Source organism: Diospyros lotus, chromosome 2, assembly GCF_014633365.1.
Source record: "Diospyros lotus cultivar Yz01 chromosome 2, ASM1463336v1, whole genome shotgun sequence".
NCBI classification, from domain to species: Eukaryota; Viridiplantae; Streptophyta; class Magnoliopsida; order Ericales; family Ebenaceae; genus Diospyros; species Diospyros lotus.
In genome coordinates, this window is record NC_068339.1 from 12,425,947 (window position 1) to 12,448,979 (window position 23,033).

The window sequence follows — 23,033 nt, forward strand, 5'->3', positions numbered from 1 at the left end:
TATAAAATTGACTTTTGTATTAAAAATTGAGGGTGTGCAATCGGAAACTAACAGAGTCATCTAAACTAACCGAAATCAAACTAATTGAATTTTGAGCCGCTGTAACCGAACCTAAATTCTTATAAAAAAAATCAAACCGAACCTAATAAAAGAGGTATGGGTTGATTCTTTCTGCACCAATTTGGTGATAACACGTTTGAGACAACACCAATTTAGTATTAAAGAATTTGGAGTAAAACACTATTAGACACCAAATTGAATTTGGTGAAGATACTCTTAACTAAGTGCATTAAGGGTGTATTTATCTTATTTTTACTTTTAAAATAATTTTATTAATTAATATAATATTATAAAAAATAACTCATTTATCATCAATTAATAATTTTTTTAATAAAAATCATATTCATATTTGAAATAAATAACTATAGATAATAAATAATATTCACACCAATATGCTGTGTGACATTAGCGCAAGATAAGTTAACTTGCATAAATTAGGCATGATAAGTCATTTGATAATATTTTAACGATGAATGTATTTATGTTATAATTTTTAAATATACTTTAAAATTATATATTAATAGCATCACGTCAATGAATAAGGTATAAATTATAATAAAATATTTTGATTATTTAGATAAAATTGAGTGTCAATGTAAGTGCCATAATGATTTCTTATAAATTAAAATTAACTTAAATATAATCGCACAATTTGGTGTTATTAAGAAAGTTCCCTATTCAATTCACGTGCGTGTGAAAAAGAAAATTGAAATATTATTAATCTAAAAATTAGAGATGAAAAATTAAAATATTATGGATATGGGTTTCATCTATGATAAACTAATACTTATTGATAAACATGATAAAATGCAATAAACAAAAAACGATACGACACAACGTAACAAATGCCAATGACGCGACTACCCGTTCATTCAAGTAGAATGTACCTTCAAATGTGCCTTAAAAAGAAAGGAAGAAGATAAATGGGCCAGCCCTTGAAAACCACAAATGGACCAACCAGATCGGACTTGTCAACCTTGCTGAAAGGACTGAACTCTCTGGGCCTGGGCTCTGGCCCAGGCCTTTTCGGCCGGCAGCCGTGGCTCACGTTGCATGGACCTCACAGGACACGTGGAGCATGAGTGAACTCATCGCAGCCACTCATTAAATTAATATTATTAACATTTATATATATTTTCCATCTTTAGAAAATTTAAAACAAATTTCAAATTTTATTCTGCAAATCAAAATATTTAGCTTGCGATGAATTTAATTTATTTATTTTATTACGTCAAAAGTTGGAAAAAAAGGAAGAAGAACTCGGCATGTGAACTTCGTCGACTGTACGAAGAAAACAAAAGACGAGACGAGTTCTCTACTAGCGGCAGAGAATAAAGCAGAGAAAGGAAGTCAGAAGCGGCCGAGAACAATTTGTTCGCGAGAGTTCTCTGTAAGGTAAGCTCAGAACACTCGAAACCCTAGTTTGCCCTCGATTTTCCTTTCAATTCCGTTTGGATGCCGAGAAAAGCTCCTGTGACGTGGAAGTCTCAGCGTGTTTTGACTCGGTCCAATTCAGTGATTGCCTTTGAGTGAATATTTTGCCCGAGAAATCAAAGCAGAAGATTCTCAGTAATTTTGTCTCGGAATCCGTTGGTTCTTATTTGTATTGGATTTTCTTGCAATTCCTTAGCTCCGCTACGCGTTTGTTCAACTTGATGGTGCTGTTGGTGAGCGAATTGAATTACGCTCAGTCGTTCGGTTGATTACTGTCGGTGTTTAATTTTGGGGCGTTTGTTATATGATTCATTTACAGTTGTTTACTGTGATTTCAAATTGTTGCTGACTGACGCCAAGAGGATTCGAGTTTAGGATTTCTGCTCTTTGATGCATAAATTGCGCAATTTATTGCTTTTAGATCGGGTAGGAGTGGTTAATTATGCCATTTCGAGGAAGAAACGTGTACTCTGGTTCCCGTCCTTCATCTGTTAAATCCTTCCAAACTCCTTCCCTTGCACTTATGTCTCATTTGCCTGCTCCTCCCTAAAACGCTTCCGTTCTCTCTAGTCTCTACCTCCAAAACAAGTGCATGCCTCCAAAAGTTTTACCTTTTGATTTTCAGACGCCTTTGTAAGGTATTCCTATAGCAGTTTTTAATTTATTTGCTAAGATCAAACTCGCGATGCCCTGATTGTTAACCATGCGGCCAAAGACCCACATCTCGAGAGCTCTCCTAAAGTAACGTATTCTTGAACTTAAAAGAAACCTCCCCAAGCAAAATCAGCAAATGATCCCATATCTATCTCAGAAACATGTTAAGGAGATTGCGGCATGTTCCCACCATGAAATGGTTATCACCAATTGGAACGTGGATGCTAGGGATTACCCAGCTAAAATGCATACTTCACTCATCCAAACAGACACGACACTCTGCAATTCCATGCTTCTTACTCCTTCACCACCCTGTGAATCTAAATAACGAGAAGAAGATGTGCCTATCATCGCTGTCAAATGTTCTCACCTTATTGCATAGCTCCCCAGGTGCTCTAGACTACTCTTCAACTATGTCACTTTAATTCCTTGAAGAGAAATCACATCAGCCTTCAAATATTTCAAGAAGGCTCTAATGGCCGTTTCCTTACACCCCCCCCCCCCCACAAAAAAAAAAAAAATGGAATCAAGAACAGTTTCTTAAAAAAGATGGACGAGGTTTCCTATACTCTGTTGAGTCACTGTTAATTTCAAAAGGTTAAGTGTGAGCAAAAGGGGCTTAACATTATATCAAAATTTCCAACACTTCTCTCACACGTTATCACATGGTTGCATGTAGACGGATTAATTCAAGCTGCACTAACAGCATAAAATTAGACAACATAGGGTAAGAATGCATGAAGAACAGAATAATGGGGAACAAATATATAGTAAAATTTTAACCCAGGCTTCTTTAAATCTATTTTTCCTCAAGAAGTACTGGTATATCATGATATGTACCCTCCTCCTTTTAATTAGTTGTAGCAAGAATGAGAGTCCACCACAAGAAGACTAAATTGGAGCAACCCTCAACCTCTAGATTTCTTTCTAAGGCCAGGCCATCTTCTTGATTCCAAAATCTGTCACCTGCTTGACTAATCATTGAATGATTCTGGAGCAGGCTTAACATAGTTGTTACGGGATGTCATTCTAAGTGTAATAAATTAAATCGATGTTGTAAACTTTAGACTGCCTCTTGTTTGCTTTGTGACTTGTCACTCATATTTTTGCCATTGTTTAATCTTGTTGGAAGTTGTCTACTTACATTACTTGGCCACATATTGAAACATGTAATTTGTTTGCTACCTTTTGAAACTTCTTTTTATTGGTTTGCTCTCTGCATATGGCTTCTCTAATATATATGCAACACACTTTTTTCTAGAATGCATATGGAAATTAACCCAAGTTGATTGATGCTATCTTGTCACTAAAATTGGAATTCAAATTGTTTTGATTCTTAAAAGTTGGTGTTTTGTTATCTTGACAGCTAACTGTTTTCCCATCCGATGGTTTTGTGACCTGGATACTAATCCAATTATCTTATACAACAACATAACCTTAATCCTACAACATTTATTGGCTACATGAATTCTAGCTTGTCTGTCATTTCTATCTATGATTATGTTTCTTATTTAGTATGTAGTATCTGATTTTGATTCTCTTATCTTAAATTAGAAGTTCAATACAGTTTTTGCAGCCAGGCATGTTCAGTATGCTTGTATCTTAAGTCTTATGGCATATTACATGACTTTGAAGTACATCTCAAAAAGATTATTTGGTCTAAACTGATAACAAAAATGCTGATTTGCTGCCAGACCTGACTTGGGGTATTCTGTGCGCCTCACAGCATCATGACTTCTTCTGTACATGATCTCTCTGGTACTTTTCCATCAACCTTTATCAGGTTCAGCTTTTACATTATTGTTTTAAATATTCTTTTTGGTTTCTTGGGTTGACCATGCGAAGACTCTACTCTCTCTTACTGATTTTAAGGCCTTGGAAGGGTAGGAATGGAAAAGTACCATTATTTAAAACAGTTTTAAAATTCTTTATTTTCCCCTCGTGTTATTATCTATGTACTTTGTTTATTGGCAAGGACATAGCATCAACTCCTACTTGAGAGATATTGAGACATAATGTGTTCTGTGGGAGAATGCTATACTTTAGTTTGCATGAAATGAAACAAGATGTTTTCCTTGATATAGAACTCTGTAATGCAGATAATAACATTTTGAAGTGTAAGTAGAAGGTCGATATAATTTCAGCTCAAAGTGCGACAAGAAGAAATATAATTTCTGATTGTAATTGGTGATGTTGGATGATTGAAAGACAGCTTGTGTGATAATGTGGCTAGCCTTTGGTGTTTTAATCCCTCTTTACTTTGCAGGGTTAAAGAGAAAGATTTTATCTATTAAGAGATGGCCTTTTGGGTTAGTTTTTCATTACAATTTTTATTTTTATCTATTTCCCCCCCTTATTTTATTTGTCTCTTTCAAGCTTCAATCTTGAAGATCTATGCTTACCACGTAAAATTTTATCCTTTAGTTTTGAGACAAATTTATACATGTTTATTATCAGATTCGTAGAAGAATTTTATAAATATGTATGGTTTTTGTATTTTTTATTTTGCTATTCGTTTTTTGTAAAAAAAATTATTAGTTTATTTTCACCACCACTGAACTAATTTTGTGGCTCTGCCAGTGAGTGGCTCTATATTTTTTAGTGTAAATGGATGAAATGAAAAAAACGAGCTGTTCTCCTCTGTCAAAACCAGCATTAATGTCAGCAACTGATAGGCAACATGATGTCATCTGCTGATGTCAGCAGGTTGGGAAAATGGGTCAAGTCAAATGGATCTGGATAAATGGGTTGGGTTGGCCCAAATGGGCTGCCTAATTGGATTGGGTTGGGTTGGCCCAAATGGGCGGCCTAATTGGATTGGGTTGGTTTGGCTCAATAAAATGTTGGTTGAATAGGGCATTTAGGCTGGGTTGGCCTGGTCAACCTCTTAGGGCCATTGTAGATCTGGGTTAAGACCTAGCCCAATTGAGCCTTGACGTTGTTGTCTGGATAGGTGGATGGCCCAATCTAGGTTAGGCTAGGCTATCCTTGTGGTGTCAAGTGGACTCATTTGCACTGTGAAGGTTGGGCGTTGCCATGCCAACCCCTTGGGTTGTCCCAACATGACCCTAGGCTCTGGACCAGCTGCTATGTTGGGTTACCCTGCTGGCTGGTAGGCCTATTTTTAGTTTTTTAATTCATAATTAAAAATAATTGTGTGCTCGATCATTCCCAAATTATAAATAAAGAATAGCATAAATGCTAACATAAATGTATGCACAAAAGCAAGTTGACAATTTAAATATAAAAATATTATTTTTGTACAACAATTTTTGTAAAACTAATTATTTAAATTTAATTTAATTTATTTTAATTATATGCAGCAAGGGCCTTGCTGCATATGCAACAAAGTGGGGTTGGTAGTTGGCAGGGAGGGCCTTTGCCCAGTACAGAGTATGCTGCTAGTGGGCCGGGCCAGGCTATGGCATTCACCTAGGCTATTCCCAGGGCCAAACAATCAGCGATAGGGCCAGACCCACGTGTGTAACCAAACAACACAACAAGAAAAGGTTCTGGAAGCTTTCATCATTGTCCATGTGGTTGTGCATGCTCTGTGTGTGTGTGTATAACGGGTGCATGATAGAACATGTTGGCTATCCAGCCAATGGTGGCCATTGAGCATTAGATGGTCAGGGTGGCAGGGCCACCTAACCACAATTGGTATACTGTAAGGGTGGTTGAGAGTGTGTGTGATCGTGAGGGTTTCAGGTAGAGAAAGGTAGGTCTAAGGTTTACAGCGAGGAGCAAGGCTCAGAACACCCTAGTGGGATTAATGCTTGTGGTTGTTGTTGTTGTACAAGCTTTACCCAGGTGGCAAAAACTTAGAAGGATGGAGTTCATTGAGAACAAAATGAAAACATGCCCTTCATTGACATATTGTTTTTATGCAATTAATTTCGAAAAGAAAAAAGGCTGTATCACATTGCTTCAAGCAATGACTAATTAATAAAAAGATAATTGTTTTAGAAGTATCTGATTTTAATGATGTAATTACGTGACACTACCTTTTACATGATGCACCACAATCATGCTCATGTTCTCATTCCATTCCCCTTTTATATGTATTGGAACTATCCATGTACTAGGTAAAGTGGGTTTTACTATAATATCTTGGTTAAGCCTTATTTATGTAGTCAATACCCTTGATGCTTGAGATAAACTATTGCCGGCAAACTGGGTTAGGGGTGTGTCATAAATAACCAGCATTTGTCTAGATGTTTTTTGATGGCTAATGCCTTTCCCAGATGGCAGGTAAAGTTAAAGACTACTTACAGAGTAGATGCTTTAGTATGAAATTTTGGATTCAGTTTTATCATGATTTTTTTTACCAAATCAACCTGCTACTTCGGCCAAAACTAGAAGTTAGGTGTACTTATTTTTTGATAGTTACAGAATTGGGAGTTTTGATGAACTAATTGATAAGTAATCCAGTAAAAGATTTCTAAAATTTTTAATGTGTAAAAACAAGCAGGTCTACAAACTGATTTTCCTTGGTTGAGAAGCCATAACTATTAAAACCTCAACCCTACTGATTGTGCAATGTCATGAACCTTGGGGATGAGCTAGGGTATGAGAGGAAGATCGAGAATGATAAGAGAAGAACTTGGGGGAGAAATCAGTTGGAAGGGAGAGAACAGAAAGAGGTAAGGGAGGAGATCACCGAGAAAGAGAGAAAAAATATTAGAGAGAAATAGAGTTTTCAATTCATTTTCATCATACCTCTTCCTATAGCTAAGGCAATATATATATAGCCTCATTTAGCTACCAAACAAAGCTCTCCAACCACCTAAGCTACAAGACAAAAGGGAAAAGACAAAAAGAAAAAATATCCTAACAAACTTTTGCAACCCTATTACAATAATACCCTTCTATTATTCCTTGGGTCATGACATGCAAGTGCTCTAGTATTTTAACCACAACCTACGCAGTTTTGTCTATAAAAGTTAAATCACATACATTTTGACATTCCCATGTGTGTTATGATTTTTTTTTTCCAGATAATTATGTGACCATAAAAATTGGAAGCTCAAATGTCTGCGTCATCATTTTGTCAAATATCTTAATCACAGTGGAACCTTATTTGTTTTTTCAGATATTTTCCCTTGACTACTATTGCCTCCCATGGTTCTATTTGAAATTTTCTTATTTGTTCAACTTCATTTTGCCAATTCATTATTTATTTAGATGAGCATCTATGTTGGATTAGCATCTCAGTCAAGACTTGGACTCTCCATTCTTTAATTTCTTGAGTTTTTTTTCTTGTGAGACCCTTCTAGTTTATTATATTAGGATTTTTTTTACATATTCAATATGTTTCAATGGGTATGCAGATAATAGTGAGGCTGATGAACAGAAAAAGCTTTTAGAAAGCCAAGTCCAGTCTTCCTCTCCAGCACCTGGGATGTCTGATCCTACCATTACAACATCAAATGTTCAATATGTGACACCTCCACAACTAGGACCAGGAAATGCAATGGTACTACTTGAAACATTCTTTCTTGATATTTCTCTATCATTATTTTTGAGCATTTCCATGCTTCAGCAATTAAGCTGGATTTGGCTCCTAGAGATTTTTTTTTGCCCCTTGGGTGTGGGGGATTCAAGTGCTAGAGTATTTGCTTTCATGCACGTGACAAAGATTTTACTTATTGTTCTTGTTACAGCTAAGGGAACTTGCAATCTGATTTCAGCTTTTATCTAGTAGAGATGGCTTGTAACCATGTTGTTAAGTAGAACTGTTAGCTCTCTGGTATTATAGGAGAACCAGTTCTGTGGTGTGATATAAATGACTGACTACCTGGTAATATGTGCATGATAATCTATTTCATGATTAATGTAGTTGTTCCCTAAATATCTTAGTGAATTCTGGAAAAGCAGAGTGGGTCACAAGCTTTGCCATTCAAATCTCAAGGTTCACAATTGGAGCAATCATCTGAACTTTTTTGAGGGAGGTTTTAGCATATCTTCTATGTATCTTCATGTCTACTTTAATTTTTTGATTAGATGCCACTTCTCATTGGCTGCTTATGCTCTGCAATGGACTTCACTTTTTCCTTTTTATGAACTCACTTTTGATATTTAATTATTTATAACTATGAAGGTTCCTTTCTGAAGTTCAAATTTGACTTTTGAAGCGTGGTGGTTGTTTTTTTATTTGAAGTAGTGTGGAGGAGCAGTAGATTCAACTTAAAAGATGTTTACTTCACCATGTTTGTAGGGTATTGGCACTGTATTTTGAGAAATATAAATTTATACTTAAAGACATTATTTGCTGTCCAATGATGATTAAGGAGGCTTTTGTGTTCCATAAGTTATGTCAAAAATCATTATATATATATATATTTCTGCATTCCTTTTTATGGTTTCTAGAGGCTGGGGGATGTATCTATCTGTGCCAAAATAGCTCTGTTTTGGGGAGCAGGTGCTTTTACATGATCCAACTTATTCTTTCAATTATTATTTATTTCCCTTATTGGTTCATCTAATTGAATTAATAACATGTCTTAGGGTCCTGCAGCATACCCATACCCAGATCCTTACTACAGAAGTATTTTTGCTCCTTATGATTCACAGCCATATCCTGCACAGCCTTATCCTGCCCAGCCCATGGTATTTTGCTTTTCTTATTGCATAATTGTTCTCCCAGGATCCTGCAAATTGGCATGGATAATGATTTTTGTAGCGAGTTTGGGTGCTGATTTGTTGTGCCAGGGCCCCCTCAACACGAAAATCAGCACCCCAACCTCGGTATAAAAATCACTGTCCAATTGGAATAGGCACTCAGAATGTGCTTTTCCTATCATTCGAATGAATTGTTTCAGGTCCACCTTCAGTTGATGGGTATCCAACAATCTGGTGTCCCTTTGCCATCTGATGCTGTTGAGGAGCCTGTATTTGTAAATGCAAAACAGTATCATGGCATTTTACGGCGTCGGCAATCTCGTGCAAAAGCTGAGTCAGAGAATAAAACTGTCAAGTCTCGGAAGGTGTGTTGTGGGCTTTGTTTTTGTGCCTTTTAACAAGTCTGTTTACTGATTTGAACCCTTAAATACCTATAGGTTCATCTTCATCCATTTTATCTTCCTGTTGCTTGGATGTCTCATTTCGGGCAACCTATTATCATAATAAACGGATGTTTAATCCTTTTTCTTCAGGATCCGTCATAAAATTTTAGCACTTAGGTGCTTATTAAAAATTAAATAAACAAGGTGCTTATTAAAAATTAAATAAACAATATAAAACTTAGCACCTAGCATGCCTAGTGACTGCAAAACATATTTGAAAATTTGGTGTTCTTCTGTTCTTGTTACAAAAAATATGATCTGTTATGGAGTGGAGTTGGTCCAGAATTGGTTCATTATTTGAATCAGAATTTTTGTTTCTGATTATTAGTTTGTTGTGAATGAGGGACAACAGATATACTGATGGTGCAAGTGTTGAATTTATATTGCATCATTTCCACTTAGTAACAACACTTAAAAGGACCCAATGATTGGATATTTTATGTTCTTATGCAATTATTGAGCGTTTAGGTGTAATATCCATGTACTGTGTTTTTTGAGTATATATACAAACTGAGACAACCTAATTGCATCCCCAACATTCATTCATAATATTCATACTTTATATGGTATCAAAGCAAGCAAAAGTCCTTTGTTCATTCTTCACTGCCAATCTAATATTTTTAGTAGTTGCACATTTTGCCTGATTATACAGAGAAGTCTAGCGACACAAGAAGGGGCATTTTGAGAGTCAAAACACTATTATAAAAGAAAATGTTATCCCTCTCTATAACAGTTTTAACTTTTAGATAAGTTGGTGGTCAATAACATAATATTTCTTAGTATAAGAATAAAATACGCAAAATTAAGCTTTTTATTCTATGCAAACTTTACAGACACTTTCCTACTTCCTTGAGCATGTTCTTATATGGATGAATTTCATAGTTTTCAATCACTTTGGCACTCTGACAACTTTATCTGCTCTTCTCCAATGTCACTGTGAGATGAATCTCTTATCATGAACAAAAATTGACATTCTTAGAGGACCTTCAGAAAATAGAGAATGTAGAAAGACAACTTTCAAGAAAATGGGTAGTATAACTTTTTTCTGACAAGTAATAACAAGTAGTTTAATTGTAAATAATCTATAATTATTTTCGGTTTTTCTTTATGCATGTTTTGCAACTTCTGAGTAGAAAGATAAGCTGAATATTCATGAAAAGGAACACATAAATTATGCTGTGTCCTTGATGTTCAGTCGATTGTGGCCTACACTTTTTTGAATTTTTTGCAGCTTTTGTGGCAACACTGTCATGGACTTTTGGCCATTCCCCGCACCTCCACCCTGATTAACAGTGATTGTGATATTTCTTAGCTTTTTTTTTTTTGGGGGGGGGGGGGGGGCATCGATCTCTTCTATCTAAATTCAAACCATTGTTGTGTTTTTGCCAAACAGGAGTCCTTTTTATCTGATAATCCAAACTTCTTGCGCAGCCATACCTGCATGAATCTCGACATCTGCATGCACTGAGACGAGCAAGAGGATGTGGAGGTCGTTTCCTCAACACAAAGAAGACCGAAAGCCAACAGAAAGAAGCAGCCTCTGGTGACGAATCACAAACCAATGCCAATGTCAACGTCAACGGAGACAACAATGTCGCTCCATCAGAAAGGTTAGCTTGATAATCGAAGCAATTGTTGTACTCTGCAACAAGTGGGACACAAAAGGCCACTAACCCAACCCGCCAACACCTAGGAAGTTAGAAAAAGACCAGCTTAAACAAGTCACTTGTTGCCCGTGATTAGGTGAATTAGGTTTTGTACTCTTGGCCAAGTGGTGTGTATATAGAGTTTTCGGAGCAGTAGGTTGTAGCGAGGTTGAAGCCGGTTTTTGGGGGGGGGGAGGACGAGTGTTTCTTCGATGCTGACGTGCTGTGCTGTGTTGTGTTGTGTTGTGCTGTGCTCTTCCTTAGAGAATGGTAGTTGAGCTGTGGTGTGATTGAGAATGTTAGACGTGTAGCATTGGACTAGTCTTCTTCTTGTTGCTTTTACTTGCACGGCCCTATATACGTTGTGTTAGAGCTATTTCACGACGATTCTATTGTTGTTAGTATTCCGAATAAGAGAGCTAGCTATGTATCTTCTCACTCTCCCGTGCTCTGTTTTTTGTTTTTTCTTTTTTTAACTTAGTTTTTAAGTAGTAGTTTGTTTGTGTGTGTTGTGGCTAATTTTGCAGCTAATCAACAAAGCTTGTAGCTGCAGGTTTTTGGTGGGCTGATATTGCCCCGAGACTAGAAGAAAATTGATCTGTCTCCCACGTTGGCCCCGATGTGGACGTGGGCAACAGGAGTGCAATTTTGTTCACCCCGTGACCATCACCCTCGCTGTTTTTGTGAGGATGAAAAATAATGAAACGGTCATCCTCACAAAAACAGCGAGGGTGAACGAAATGGTGGCACCGTTTCGTTATTTTTCATCCTCACAAAAACAGCGAGGGTGATGGTTATCCTGTTAAAGGGGTGAACAAAATCGCACTTGGGCAACAGGGGAGAGGGGCATGGGATCCAATTGCTCCACCCCACCTCTCGCCCGCGTCGGGCAAGAGATCGGGGCCGGGGAATAGAATTTTTTGGCACAAAGCCGCGGTTTGAAATATTTAATCTTTACTTTTAGAATTAAGATAAATATTTTAAAGAAAATAAAGAAAAATATTATTTTTGTATGTTCTAAAAACAGAAATATAACTATTTGTTTTCTGTTCGCCATATGTTTTGATGACAAAATTAAAATTTAACAGAGAGAAATTATGAGAATAATAGTGTCTCAATAGAATAGATGGTTAATGGTTACTAAATAGATAAGGGGCTGGTAACTGCCTAATATATTAAAATGAGGTAAATTATAAGAAATTTGGGGAGATTAATTCAATAATTAATTAATTAAAAAGAGAGTTTTGGATGTTTATTCAAGGCGTTTGTGTTTGACCAATAAACTTAGAAAAATAAGGGTGCATTAATGTATTCGTTGATTTATTTTGTGCACGCATAATACGTTGAATCGCATGGCAGTGGTAATTTATTTTATTAACCACGTTTTCCTGTCAAAGCCACGGCCGTCATTTTGTCTTAAATTTTTTTTTATAAATCTTATGCCTCTGTAGACAGACCCCCACAATGGAACGGAAGTCAAAGAAGGTGCCTTTACTATTGACCACTGTCAATGATTCAAAGCATTCGTCTTATTCAAAACAACATAATATCCCAATTATACATTCCCATCAACAAGTGATCCCAATGAATTCATTCATTCAGCCATGCTGTAATAATATTTCTTCTTATCCGAAAATAATCCCACAGATTTTCAACTCTTGAAATCATTAAATCCCATTTTGCCAAATTACTTGCTTCCCAACAGTCTCTGGATTTGTCTCTTTAGAAACTTGCATGATTTGGGAAACATGGCCTGGTGGGTGGCTGGCTCATGCCAGTCTCTACTATGATACAGCCCATTTTCAAGGACTTCCATTTGTTCTTTTCTTCCCTACCTAGCTGGTCTCTCACTAATGATGCCTCTTTTCATGATTTTTTTCTACATCACTATTTACCAAATTAACTCCACCCAAAAATACGACCCAAGTTGCCATGTATCCACGAGTTTCACGTATATAATCTTGGAAAAGAAATTCTTTGATTCTAATGATGACATATATAACATATGTCAATTCAAATAAAAAAATATATATATATATATATATAAAAATTTTATACTATTATCACGAGACGTGTTAAAATAATATTGAACTTTATCTATATTTGATTCCATAGTGTATCAGAAGTCTTAAAATATTATCATGTGAGAAAGAAATCTCATATATAATTTTTTAAGAAAAATTATTTAATTTTAGTGACAACAATAAAGAATTTGATATCAATTCAAGATAAATTGTATATGCAAATTAACACTTAATAGAATTATTATAAAGTCGTGCAACTAGAATAACATCATGTAGCATGTAATTTTTATTTACACAAGTATTGTGGAATCAATTAAAGTTTCGAAACATTATTTTTAATTTTTTTTCATAAAAAATAATTAGAAGATTAAATCTATTCGTTACCAAAAGTCAAAATATATTGTTTGGGCTCTTAAATTAGTGCTTAATGGATGTATATATATCCCAACTTTATGATTGCTACTCATGCACGTAACATGCATGTTTGCATGACTGAAAAGAATGGGAGAAATTAAGGGACCAAAAAAGATCAAACTAAAGTTGGAAACTTGAATGAGGTATTGAGTCATTTGCAAGCTATATAGATGGAATTAAACAAGCATACTTTCATCATAAGACTTATGTCCAAGAGGATATCTTTATCATCATATTAATACTAGCTACCCCCTTTAAGTTAATTTTAAATTAATGAAGTATATATATGGATCAATCTTGTACAATATTATCTAATGGGGATATGCAAAGACATGCCAAAAATGAAAAGGGAAAAAGAAAAAAAGTGCACCCACTTTCGATACTCCCTACGAGTCGTGTAAATGATGGTGAATTTTGATTAAATTACGTAATTTGTTGTTTTTGTCTTTATGTCTCTCAACGATTTTTTTTTTGTATCAATTATTCATAAATTATTATTATTATTATTATTATTATTATTTTTCCATTTTAAAATCTCATTGGACTTTGAAAATCAACCACTTATATATAGTAGGTCCACTTGTTTATGATTTTTGGATTTTTAATTTGTCATTTCTTAAAAATTTACATCCATTTGGAGTTTCATTTCATCAATACAACGCATGGTTTGAATGTGTCCAAAAGGATGAATGGCATGGAATAATTCTCTTCTTTTGGCCATTTCACGAGGCTTTGACAAATAGAATTCATATACTTGAGAATCACTCCTAATCATGGCCAAGTATATATATATATATATATATATATATAGTATGATTTATAAAATATATATTTACATATAGATACATACATATATATATATATATATATCATTAGTAGGGAAAGAGATGTATCTGAAGATTTTGCCTCACATGATCAGCATCCCATCTCCCCAGCAATGGCCATTTTAATTTATACCTTTACACCTCTCATTCTTCATGGACCCAATAACACCTCACACCCACCACACACTAATATATATATATATATAATATAATTTACAACATTTTGGGAAGTAAAACACAAAGTAGAATGATATATAGCATCTTTAATTATGTCTATATATTAATTATTTGGGAAGTAAAAGAGTAAACATGGCAGTTATGGGGAGGGTGATAAGCTAGTAGCTAGATATATAGAACATGCATGCATGTATACTTGATGAATACGGAGTACTATTAGTTACTTTGGTGGTTTTATTAGTGTGGAATTAATGCCTTTTCTAATTATTAAGTTTTGAATGGTTATTCAGAGAGAGAGAGAGAGAGAGAGAGAGAGAGAGAGAAGAACACTTAATTCCCTTATATCTCTCAACTAAGATTAGTACATATTTAAATCAATGAGGTTTATTCCTTTTGTCTCTCTTCCTTAGTTACCCTTCTTATAAGGGGCAATCTTGGCATCAATGTTCTTACAAAAATTTTATATGTCGAGAGAGAGAGAGAGAGAAGTAAAATGGAAGCAAAGCTAGAAGAAGAGAATATTGCAGATGAGAGAGAGAGAGAGAGAGAGAAAGGGGATGGATGGTGGGGCTGCTCCTTTTTGGGGGATTCGAAAAGAGTCTCTTTTTGGTGCATGGCAAAGGATGGGACCAATCAAGCTGAATTCCAAACCCCAATTTATTTATTAAAAACCCCTTTCCTTTCCTTTCCTTTTCTCCGGCAGTACTGGCTACATGCCCTACACACACACACACACACATATATATATATCCTCCATGTCCATGGCGACATTCCTCAGTGGATCTGCCCCACCCCCTGTCCCATTTCAGATCCACTACTTCCTCAATCCACCTCCATTAATTACACATATCTACAAAGTTGTAATTAATTAACCAAATTAATATACTCATATGCACAACAACTACAACGTATATCATCATGTCCTTTTATGCTTAATTTGACATGTTAAATATTTATTATACAAAATTTTATAAGGTCCTTATTATAACTGCACGTAAGTCTCTCGCATGCATGCATATTAATTCCATGCATGCACTCTTGATCTTCTTAAAGAAGGTTTCACTAATCTTAATTTCTTTCGTATTTTATATACGCGATGGAACTGTTTATATATACACACACAGAGTCACACTACATGTAACTGAAAAGAATATGACAGTACTGATCAAATATATATATACTCGCAAAGAGGAGTTGTGTTGTGATGATGACGACTGGGTATATTATAAGGGAGACAGGCAGACATCGAGAGAGTCTGTGTCCATTGACTTTTCCCCCATCATAAGCCATTAATTATATATGCATCACAGAGAGAGAGAAGAGGAGAGGGGGCATGCATGAATGAGGCTTATAATTTGCTTTGGTCTAAAGAAGAAGGGATTGGTGATATGGGCTTTGGATGCTTTCAGATTTTCAAAATGTGTAGACACTTTACAGCAAATGTCAACGTTACTATTGTGAAATCTAAAAGTCAATACCTTTTCTTCTCTCTCTCTCTCTCTCTCACATACATATCTATAGATAGACATCAAGCTTCTCTCTCTTGGATTCTTATGGGTGAAGTGAAATAGGGAAAGGTGGTGGTGGTGCTGGTGGTGGGAAACACTTTCAATTGTCAAAAGAGAAAGTTGCGGTTGGTGTTGGCCTTGGTGTTGGTGGTGGTGGACAGGACCCAGAAATTAAAGTCACTATTGCTACCCCTAGCTAGCCATGTAGGGTTTAATTTTCAGAATCTACACCCTGATTAATATTCCTTCATTCCAGCTGTCTAATTAATTAAATCCCATTAATTATTAACACTGGGTTAATTATATTATAATTATTATCATTATTATTATATGCATCATCAGAGCCCATCCAAATTAAATCCAGCACCCCAGCTAGCTAGGCTGAATATATATATATATATATGTGTGTGTGTGTGTGTGTGTGATCAGTCTAATTACTTCATGATTATGGCACTGCAGATGAGGAGCCCATTCGGATTCCCTTGTTTTTCAAGCAAGTGAGGAGCGCTTCTAATTGAGTTTCAAGAAGCCTCTGTTTAACCAAGTTTTAAAAGTGAAATAAGAAACCCTAGCTAGCTATCTTGGTACCTGGTGTCTCTTTGATGGTGCCTGATTAATGAAATTTAATGCTGATTCTTTCCAGAGTTCAAACTAATTAATTAATATTAATTATTCAATCAAAAATTGAACCCTATATATATATATATATTGTTGTTTATTATGGGTGTAGTGTGAATGTAAGTGCTTAGGTGGGGGGTTTTGAAGAATGCATAATCCCACATGGGTGAGATTGCACATTCAATACCCCTCATTTGTTCTCAGGGTTTGGGCCCCTGATGGGCATTCAGATTTTGCGAGTGAGCAAGTCCTTACCCGCACGCGCGTGTTGTCATCGCCGTCGTCAATTCGGTAAAATATATTTTTGTTATAAAATTATTTAATAATTTTAATTTTATTTTATTTTTAATTCAAACAACTTTTTGAATTTTGCTCCAACCGATTTTTCGTGGCGACTCCAAATTTTGCTCCAACTAATTTGCTGAATTTCTATTATATTCTTGGTGTTCGATTTTTTGGTTTGGTGTTGGACTTCGGCTATGTATATAGTTGCTGCCCCTCAGTAGTCTTATGTGAGCTACTAGTTCTTCTATCCTCATCTGAATGCCTAGAGAGCGAAAATCATATGTCCACGTTCGAGTTCTGATAAATTCGACCTTCGTGGTTGCAGTTTAGTCGAAACGATCATTGTATCATGCTGAGACAATCGCTACAATCTGCTCGTAACTTGTGTAGGGCGAAATCTGTCTTCAGGATAGCGCTTCAATGTGCCTCCATCACTGCTTCGTCACTCTTACTGTTCGTTCGTTTTCAATTCGTTACTTACTGCCAAGATCTTGGTTTGCTGTTGTTTATTGCAGTATTAGTTATTTTTGTTGTATTGTATTTTTTGTTGTATTAGTTTAGTCTTGTTGTATATTTTAATTTTCTTGCCATATATCTCTAATAATCTGAAGACAAATTTAATATGGTCTTTGTCGACGCCAACACCACTCGACGCCAACACCACTGAAACTACCACTGTTTCTATTACTATTGCCACCACTATTGTTATCATCCAACCGACTGTTGCAAAGGCGACCCCTCACATCGAAAAACCACCATTGTTGTCAAGATGATCAGGAAATTGAAATTGAACATAAAAGAAGCAAAAGAGCTGAGACAACTATATCATTTGGACCATATTTTATAACTTATAATATGTTGGAAGGTGAGCCTCAAACCTTTAAAGAGGCTATGTCATCTTCTGATGCTCCATTTTGGAAATAACCTATTAATAGTGAGATAGATTCTATTATGCAAAATAATTCTTGGGTATTGGTTGACTTATCCTTGGAAGTAAACCAATCGGATGCAAATGGATCTTCAAAAGAAAATTAAAGGTTGATGGCATTATTGATAAATATAAAACTCGTTTAGTAGCTAAAAGCTATTGTCAAAAAGAAGGGTAAGATTTTTTTGATACTTATTCTCTGGTGATTAAGATCACGTATATAAAGGTGTTGATTGCAATAACAGCTTTATATAATTTGAAAATTCACAAAATGGATGTAAAGACTGCATTCTTAAATGTAAAGTCAGAAGAAGAAATCTATATGGAACAATCTGAAAGGTTTGTTGTAAAGGGGCATAAAAAGAATGTTTGTAAACTAATAAAATCTTTTTATGGGTTAAAACAAGCACCCAAACAATGACATGAGAAATTTGATCACACTATATTATCGAATGGTTTTAAGATAAATGAGTGCGATAAATGTGTTTATGTTAAAACCATAAATCACGAGTGTCATTGTGTGCTTGTATGTGGATGACATGTTGCTACTAGGCACTAAGAGAAGTGTAAGAATTCACAAAAAAAAATATGTTGAATACCAATTTTGACATGAAAAACCTTGGTCTTACTGATGTTATTCTTGAAATTCAAATAATAGGAAATACATAAAGATATATACTATCATAGTCACATTATTGAGAAAATTTGGTAATTATGAGAGTAAGTCAGCAATTACTCCATTTGATCCAAATTCTAAATTGAAAAAGAATTATGGCGAAAGTGTATCACTTCTAGAATACTTTAGAGTGGTTGGGAGTTTGATGTAAATAATGAATTGTATAAGACCTAATATTGATTACTTAGTAGGTAAGTTAGCAAGATACATTAGCAATCCTGGGTATAATCATTGGGATGCACTTGTCAGGGTACATAGATATTTAAAGTATAAGCTTAACTATGGATTACATTATACAATGTATTCACCTGTACTGGAAGGATTTAGTGATGCTAATTGTATTTCTGATAGTTTAGAGACAAAATCAACTAGTGGGTATGTATTTACCTTAAATAGTGCTGTTGTGTCATGGAAATCTTCAAAATAGATGTGTATAACACAATCTACCATGGAATCAGAGTTTATAGCTCTTGATAAAGTGAGTGAATAAGTATAATAACTTCAAAATTTCCTTGAAGACATTTCATTGTGGTCAAGGCTTGTAAGCTCTATATGTATATATTGTGACAACTTAACTATTTTTACGAGAGCTAAAAACAATGTCTACAATGGAAACCCAAGACATATAAGGCATAAGCACAACATGATAAGTCAATTGCTTTCTAATGGAATAATTTCTATTGAGTATGTGAAATTTAAAGAGAACATAGCTAATCCTTTGACGAAAGGATTGCCAAGAGAACAAGTCACATATACATCGAGGGTAATGGGGCTAAAGCCTATAAAATAAATTGTCTGATGGTAACCTAACTTAGTTGACTGGAGATCCCAAGATCTAGGTTAAATAAGCAAACTGGTTAGAATAATTCATAGTTGTCACACTAAGGAACTTATAGTTTCTTCCCATTACTATGAGGTAAATAGAGTGTACAATCTATTGATGTTAGAGGTAATATTGATATCTTTCTACAAAGAGAAGTAGCGATATAATACTCTCAATCAATATCTACCTATATGAGAGTAGAAGTGGGTCATTTCTATGAGAACTATTCAAATGACTTGGGGTCTCTAGAGCTCTCATGAATTTAGGATTTTATCCTAAACCAAAATAGACACAATTGTATAAAACTCGAAGGTATAAGATGAGTTATGTGTGATGTCTATTATCTCGATTTATCATACGAATGATAGTTTAAGAATTGACTTTATTATTTTTTCAGTAAGTTCGATGGATACTCATTAAGGAAGGTTCAAGTAAAAAAAATACCTTATCTAATGCATAACTTGTTTACTTGCTCCCCGTGACATCGTGTCAATTTATTATTTCAATTCTTTACATTTATGTGGGGGATTGTTGTTTATTATGGGTGTAATGTGAATGTAAATGCTTATGTGGGGGGTTTGAAAGAAATGCAGAATCCCACATTGAAAGATGAGTGACATTGCACAACATTCAAATACCCCTTATTTACTCTTTTGGATTTGAGCTCAAAAGACCACCAAGATTTTGCTAGTAGACAAGCCCCTACCCACGTGCTCGTCGCTGTCCATCCGGTCAGTGTGGTAATTTATAAATAAAAATATAATATATTTTTGTTATAAATTTATTTAATAATTTTAATTTTATTTTATTTTTAATCCAAACAGCTTTTCTCTGAATTTTGCTTCAACTGGTTTGCTGATTTTTCCCGGTGGCTCCGGATTTTGCTCCAACTAGTTTACAAAATTTTTGTAGGATTTAGTTATTTCTGTTGTATTGTATTACCTGATGTATTAGTTTAGTCTTGTTGTATATTTCAATATTCCTGCCGTATATATATCTACAACATATATATGTTTTGGTAATTAACTAGTTGATTAGTTAGCTGTTCAATCATTATCAAATTCTTGAGCTAAACATCAATGTCATGGCCATCACATGCCATGCAAATATATATATATATATATGCACCCTTCCTTTTTGCATTAAAATTGAAAGTGACCTTGATATTAATGCTAAATCTCCCCCACTAGCTACCTTCCATTTGTCACACTATTCTCAATTGATTTTGTACTATGATTAATTAACCCATGGCCAACAAAATTCCTATTGTGTCAGAGCCACTTCTACCTAGTGCGACTACTTTGCTACTTAATTATATATGTTAATTAAATTATCCGCCCTTTCCCTTTCTACCTACTTTATTGTAATGTTTATTTAGTTTAGATTAGATTCAATCAGAGTCGAGATTTTTAAGAATCTTCCATTGGTTTTCGTCTAATTCGATTCTAACTGATCTTAAATATTTTTTTTTTATTTTAATATATATATATATCATTCGAACAAAATTTTCAATAAAAAAATTTAAACAACAATCAACTTAGTTTATACTTTAATAATATATTATAATAATAAATAATATTATTTATTTTCATTACTATTGCGTCATTGTGACTTCAAATATTTTTGTAAGATGATATATTTAAGTGGGTGCTGCAATAATCGCATGCAATAATGTTTGATTTTAACTGTTGGGTTGGAGGCTCTCTATGCAAGAGCAAGTATCATTGTTCTCTTTTCTACCACTGAGATTGTTTTAATTTCCCTTCAGAGATTGTGCAGATTTACAACTTATTATGACTACCTCTGTAATTATTGAATTTCCCTTTAAAGGATTAATTAATTCTCTAGCATGATACATGCTTGAGTAATAATTAATTTTTTGTGGGTAAAAATGAAACAATTTTCAAAATATTACCAAGTCAATCTATTTTTAAAAATGTTAGAATACGCATTATAATTTAACGAAATATTTTGATAAGCAAATTAATAATAAAATGTTAAGTGTGTGTGAGAGATATCACTCATAATTTGGGATGATTGTCCTTGCGCGGCCTTCGATACTCATATATTCGATTACGCCAAGAGAGGTAAATTACATATATAAGATTTTACCTCATTGCGCAGAACGAAAATTGAACTCACGACCTACAGGACTGACACCGATATATCATTTACTCGACTGCTCGACTTATGCCCTGTGGACAATATCACTCCTAACTTAAAAGAGCATGAACGTGTTTTTATAATTTTATTTTAAAAGTAATTATTGTGAAAACAAATAAATGATTTTGTACAATAAACTCGTAAGTTATCTTAATTTGTCTCCATTGAAAGATATAGAATGAATGGGATCTAGTTTATGTAATAAGACATTACTATTATATTTAAGGGCAAAGAGAAAAATAAATAAATAAATAAATAATTTTGTAAATTTATAAATTTATTTAAATATTTTAATTTTAATAATTATATCCCAATTATCTTAATTGAGGGTAATTTTATCCAATATATGAAATTAATTTGACAAGCATATGTACTCCAACACTTTGCTATTAAGGTCGCCAAGCCAAAAATTTAGAGAGGTAAGCCAATTTCTTCACTTCAATGCTATTTGTCATTGCCAAATTGATAACGAGTAGCCAAAACCCCACTAGATTTGGCGATCTATCATGCTTGATCAAGTCTCACCATCTTTCCCATCTCAAGAGCCAATTTATTGTTGGAAGAGGTCCATGGAGGGTCTAAGAGGTCAAAGACAACAATTGACAACCAGCATTTGCAGTGGTGTCGGAAGGGGACATAAGCGATGACCAGTGACCAAGTAGCGACAACCAAACCAGTAGGGTCGGAAGAGGAACGAGTAGTGACCAACATCTAGGTTTGTGTATGTATATGATTTTGGAGAAATTTGTATTGATTTGTGTATTTGAGGAGTGATATTAAAATTTTGTGTATTTGATTATTGATTTTGTGTAGATGTATATTTGATTATTTTGTGTATTTGATTATTGATTTTATATATGTGTGTTTGATTAATTTGTATATTTGATTATTACTTTTGTATATGTGTGTATTTAATTATTAATTTTGTGTATTTGTGTATCTAATTATTTTATTTATTTAATTATTAATATGTGTATTTGATTATTAAATTGTAGGTAAGGTAAAATAATAAAGAAATAAAATAAATAAAATTGAAAATTATAGATAAGGTAAAATAAATAAAATTAAAATTATTAATAAATAAATAAAATAAGGAGTCAAATAATAGAAAGAAGAACATAAAATCCGATTAGAAGGGCATAATTTTTTAAATAAAATTAAAATAAGAAGTGCATTATTTTTAATAATATAAAAAAAATAAAATAGGGAACTGCGTTGAGGTGAACCAACCAACCGGTAAGCTCCATCGTCAAGAAGGACCGGAATATTTAGACCGACCCAACGCATCAACTGAGTCGGCTGATTTGGATGAAAAGACATTTTATGAGCCGTATTATTTTTACAAATATCATTATTTTATTCTCCCATAAAATACAATTGTTGTTACAATACGGGCATTCTGTAATATACATACATCTATACATGTACATACATACATCATCATCATCATGATGTCCATCCGTGCATGCATGGATGATGATGATGATGGCTGTATGGTCCGCAGAAGATAGAGATATAGAGATAGAGATAGAGAGAGAAAGTGAGGCTGCTTTTACTTTTACTTTTTTGTTTATTTGGGGGGAGAGAGAGAGAGAGAGAGCGACAGCGGGCAACATCAGCGGTCAGCACCCAATTCCTTGTCTTGAACCGTCAGTGCCCAGCCCGCGTTTGGATGTGAACGCCCTCTCTCTCTCTCTCTGTGTCGCTGTGCATTTTCCTTTTTTCCTCTTGAAGT

At 34.5% G+C, this 23,033-nt stretch overlaps 1 protein-coding gene across 6 annotated transcripts; it reads left to right on the forward strand.

The window, feature by feature from the left end:
- The first annotated feature begins 1,308 nt into the window (after positions 1-1,308).
- Positions 1,309-11,296, forward strand: LOC127795147 (nuclear transcription factor Y subunit A-7). Of its 6 annotated transcripts, none has more exons than XM_052326633.1 (7): positions 1,358-1,455; positions 3,843-3,906; positions 4,415-4,457; positions 7,479-7,624; positions 8,656-8,757; positions 8,970-9,134; positions 10,644-11,296. In XM_052326633.1, the coding sequence occupies exons 4-7, from the start codon at positions 7,550-7,552 to the stop codon at positions 10,830-10,832; spliced, it is 531 nt and encodes a 176-aa protein (XP_052182593.1). In that variant the 5' UTR covers positions 1,358-1,455; positions 3,843-3,906; positions 4,415-4,457; positions 7,479-7,549; the 3' UTR covers positions 10,833-11,296. The 6 variants fall into 6 exon arrangements, with proteins under 6 accessions (XP_052182589.1, XP_052182591.1, XP_052182593.1 ...); XM_052326634.1 differs by lacking the exon at positions 1,358-1,455 and adding an exon at positions 1,462-1,727; XM_052326629.1 differs by lacking the exon at positions 4,415-4,457 and having other exon boundaries at positions 1,309-1,455; positions 3,843-3,931.
- Positions 11,297-23,033: the final 11,737 nt, after the last annotated feature.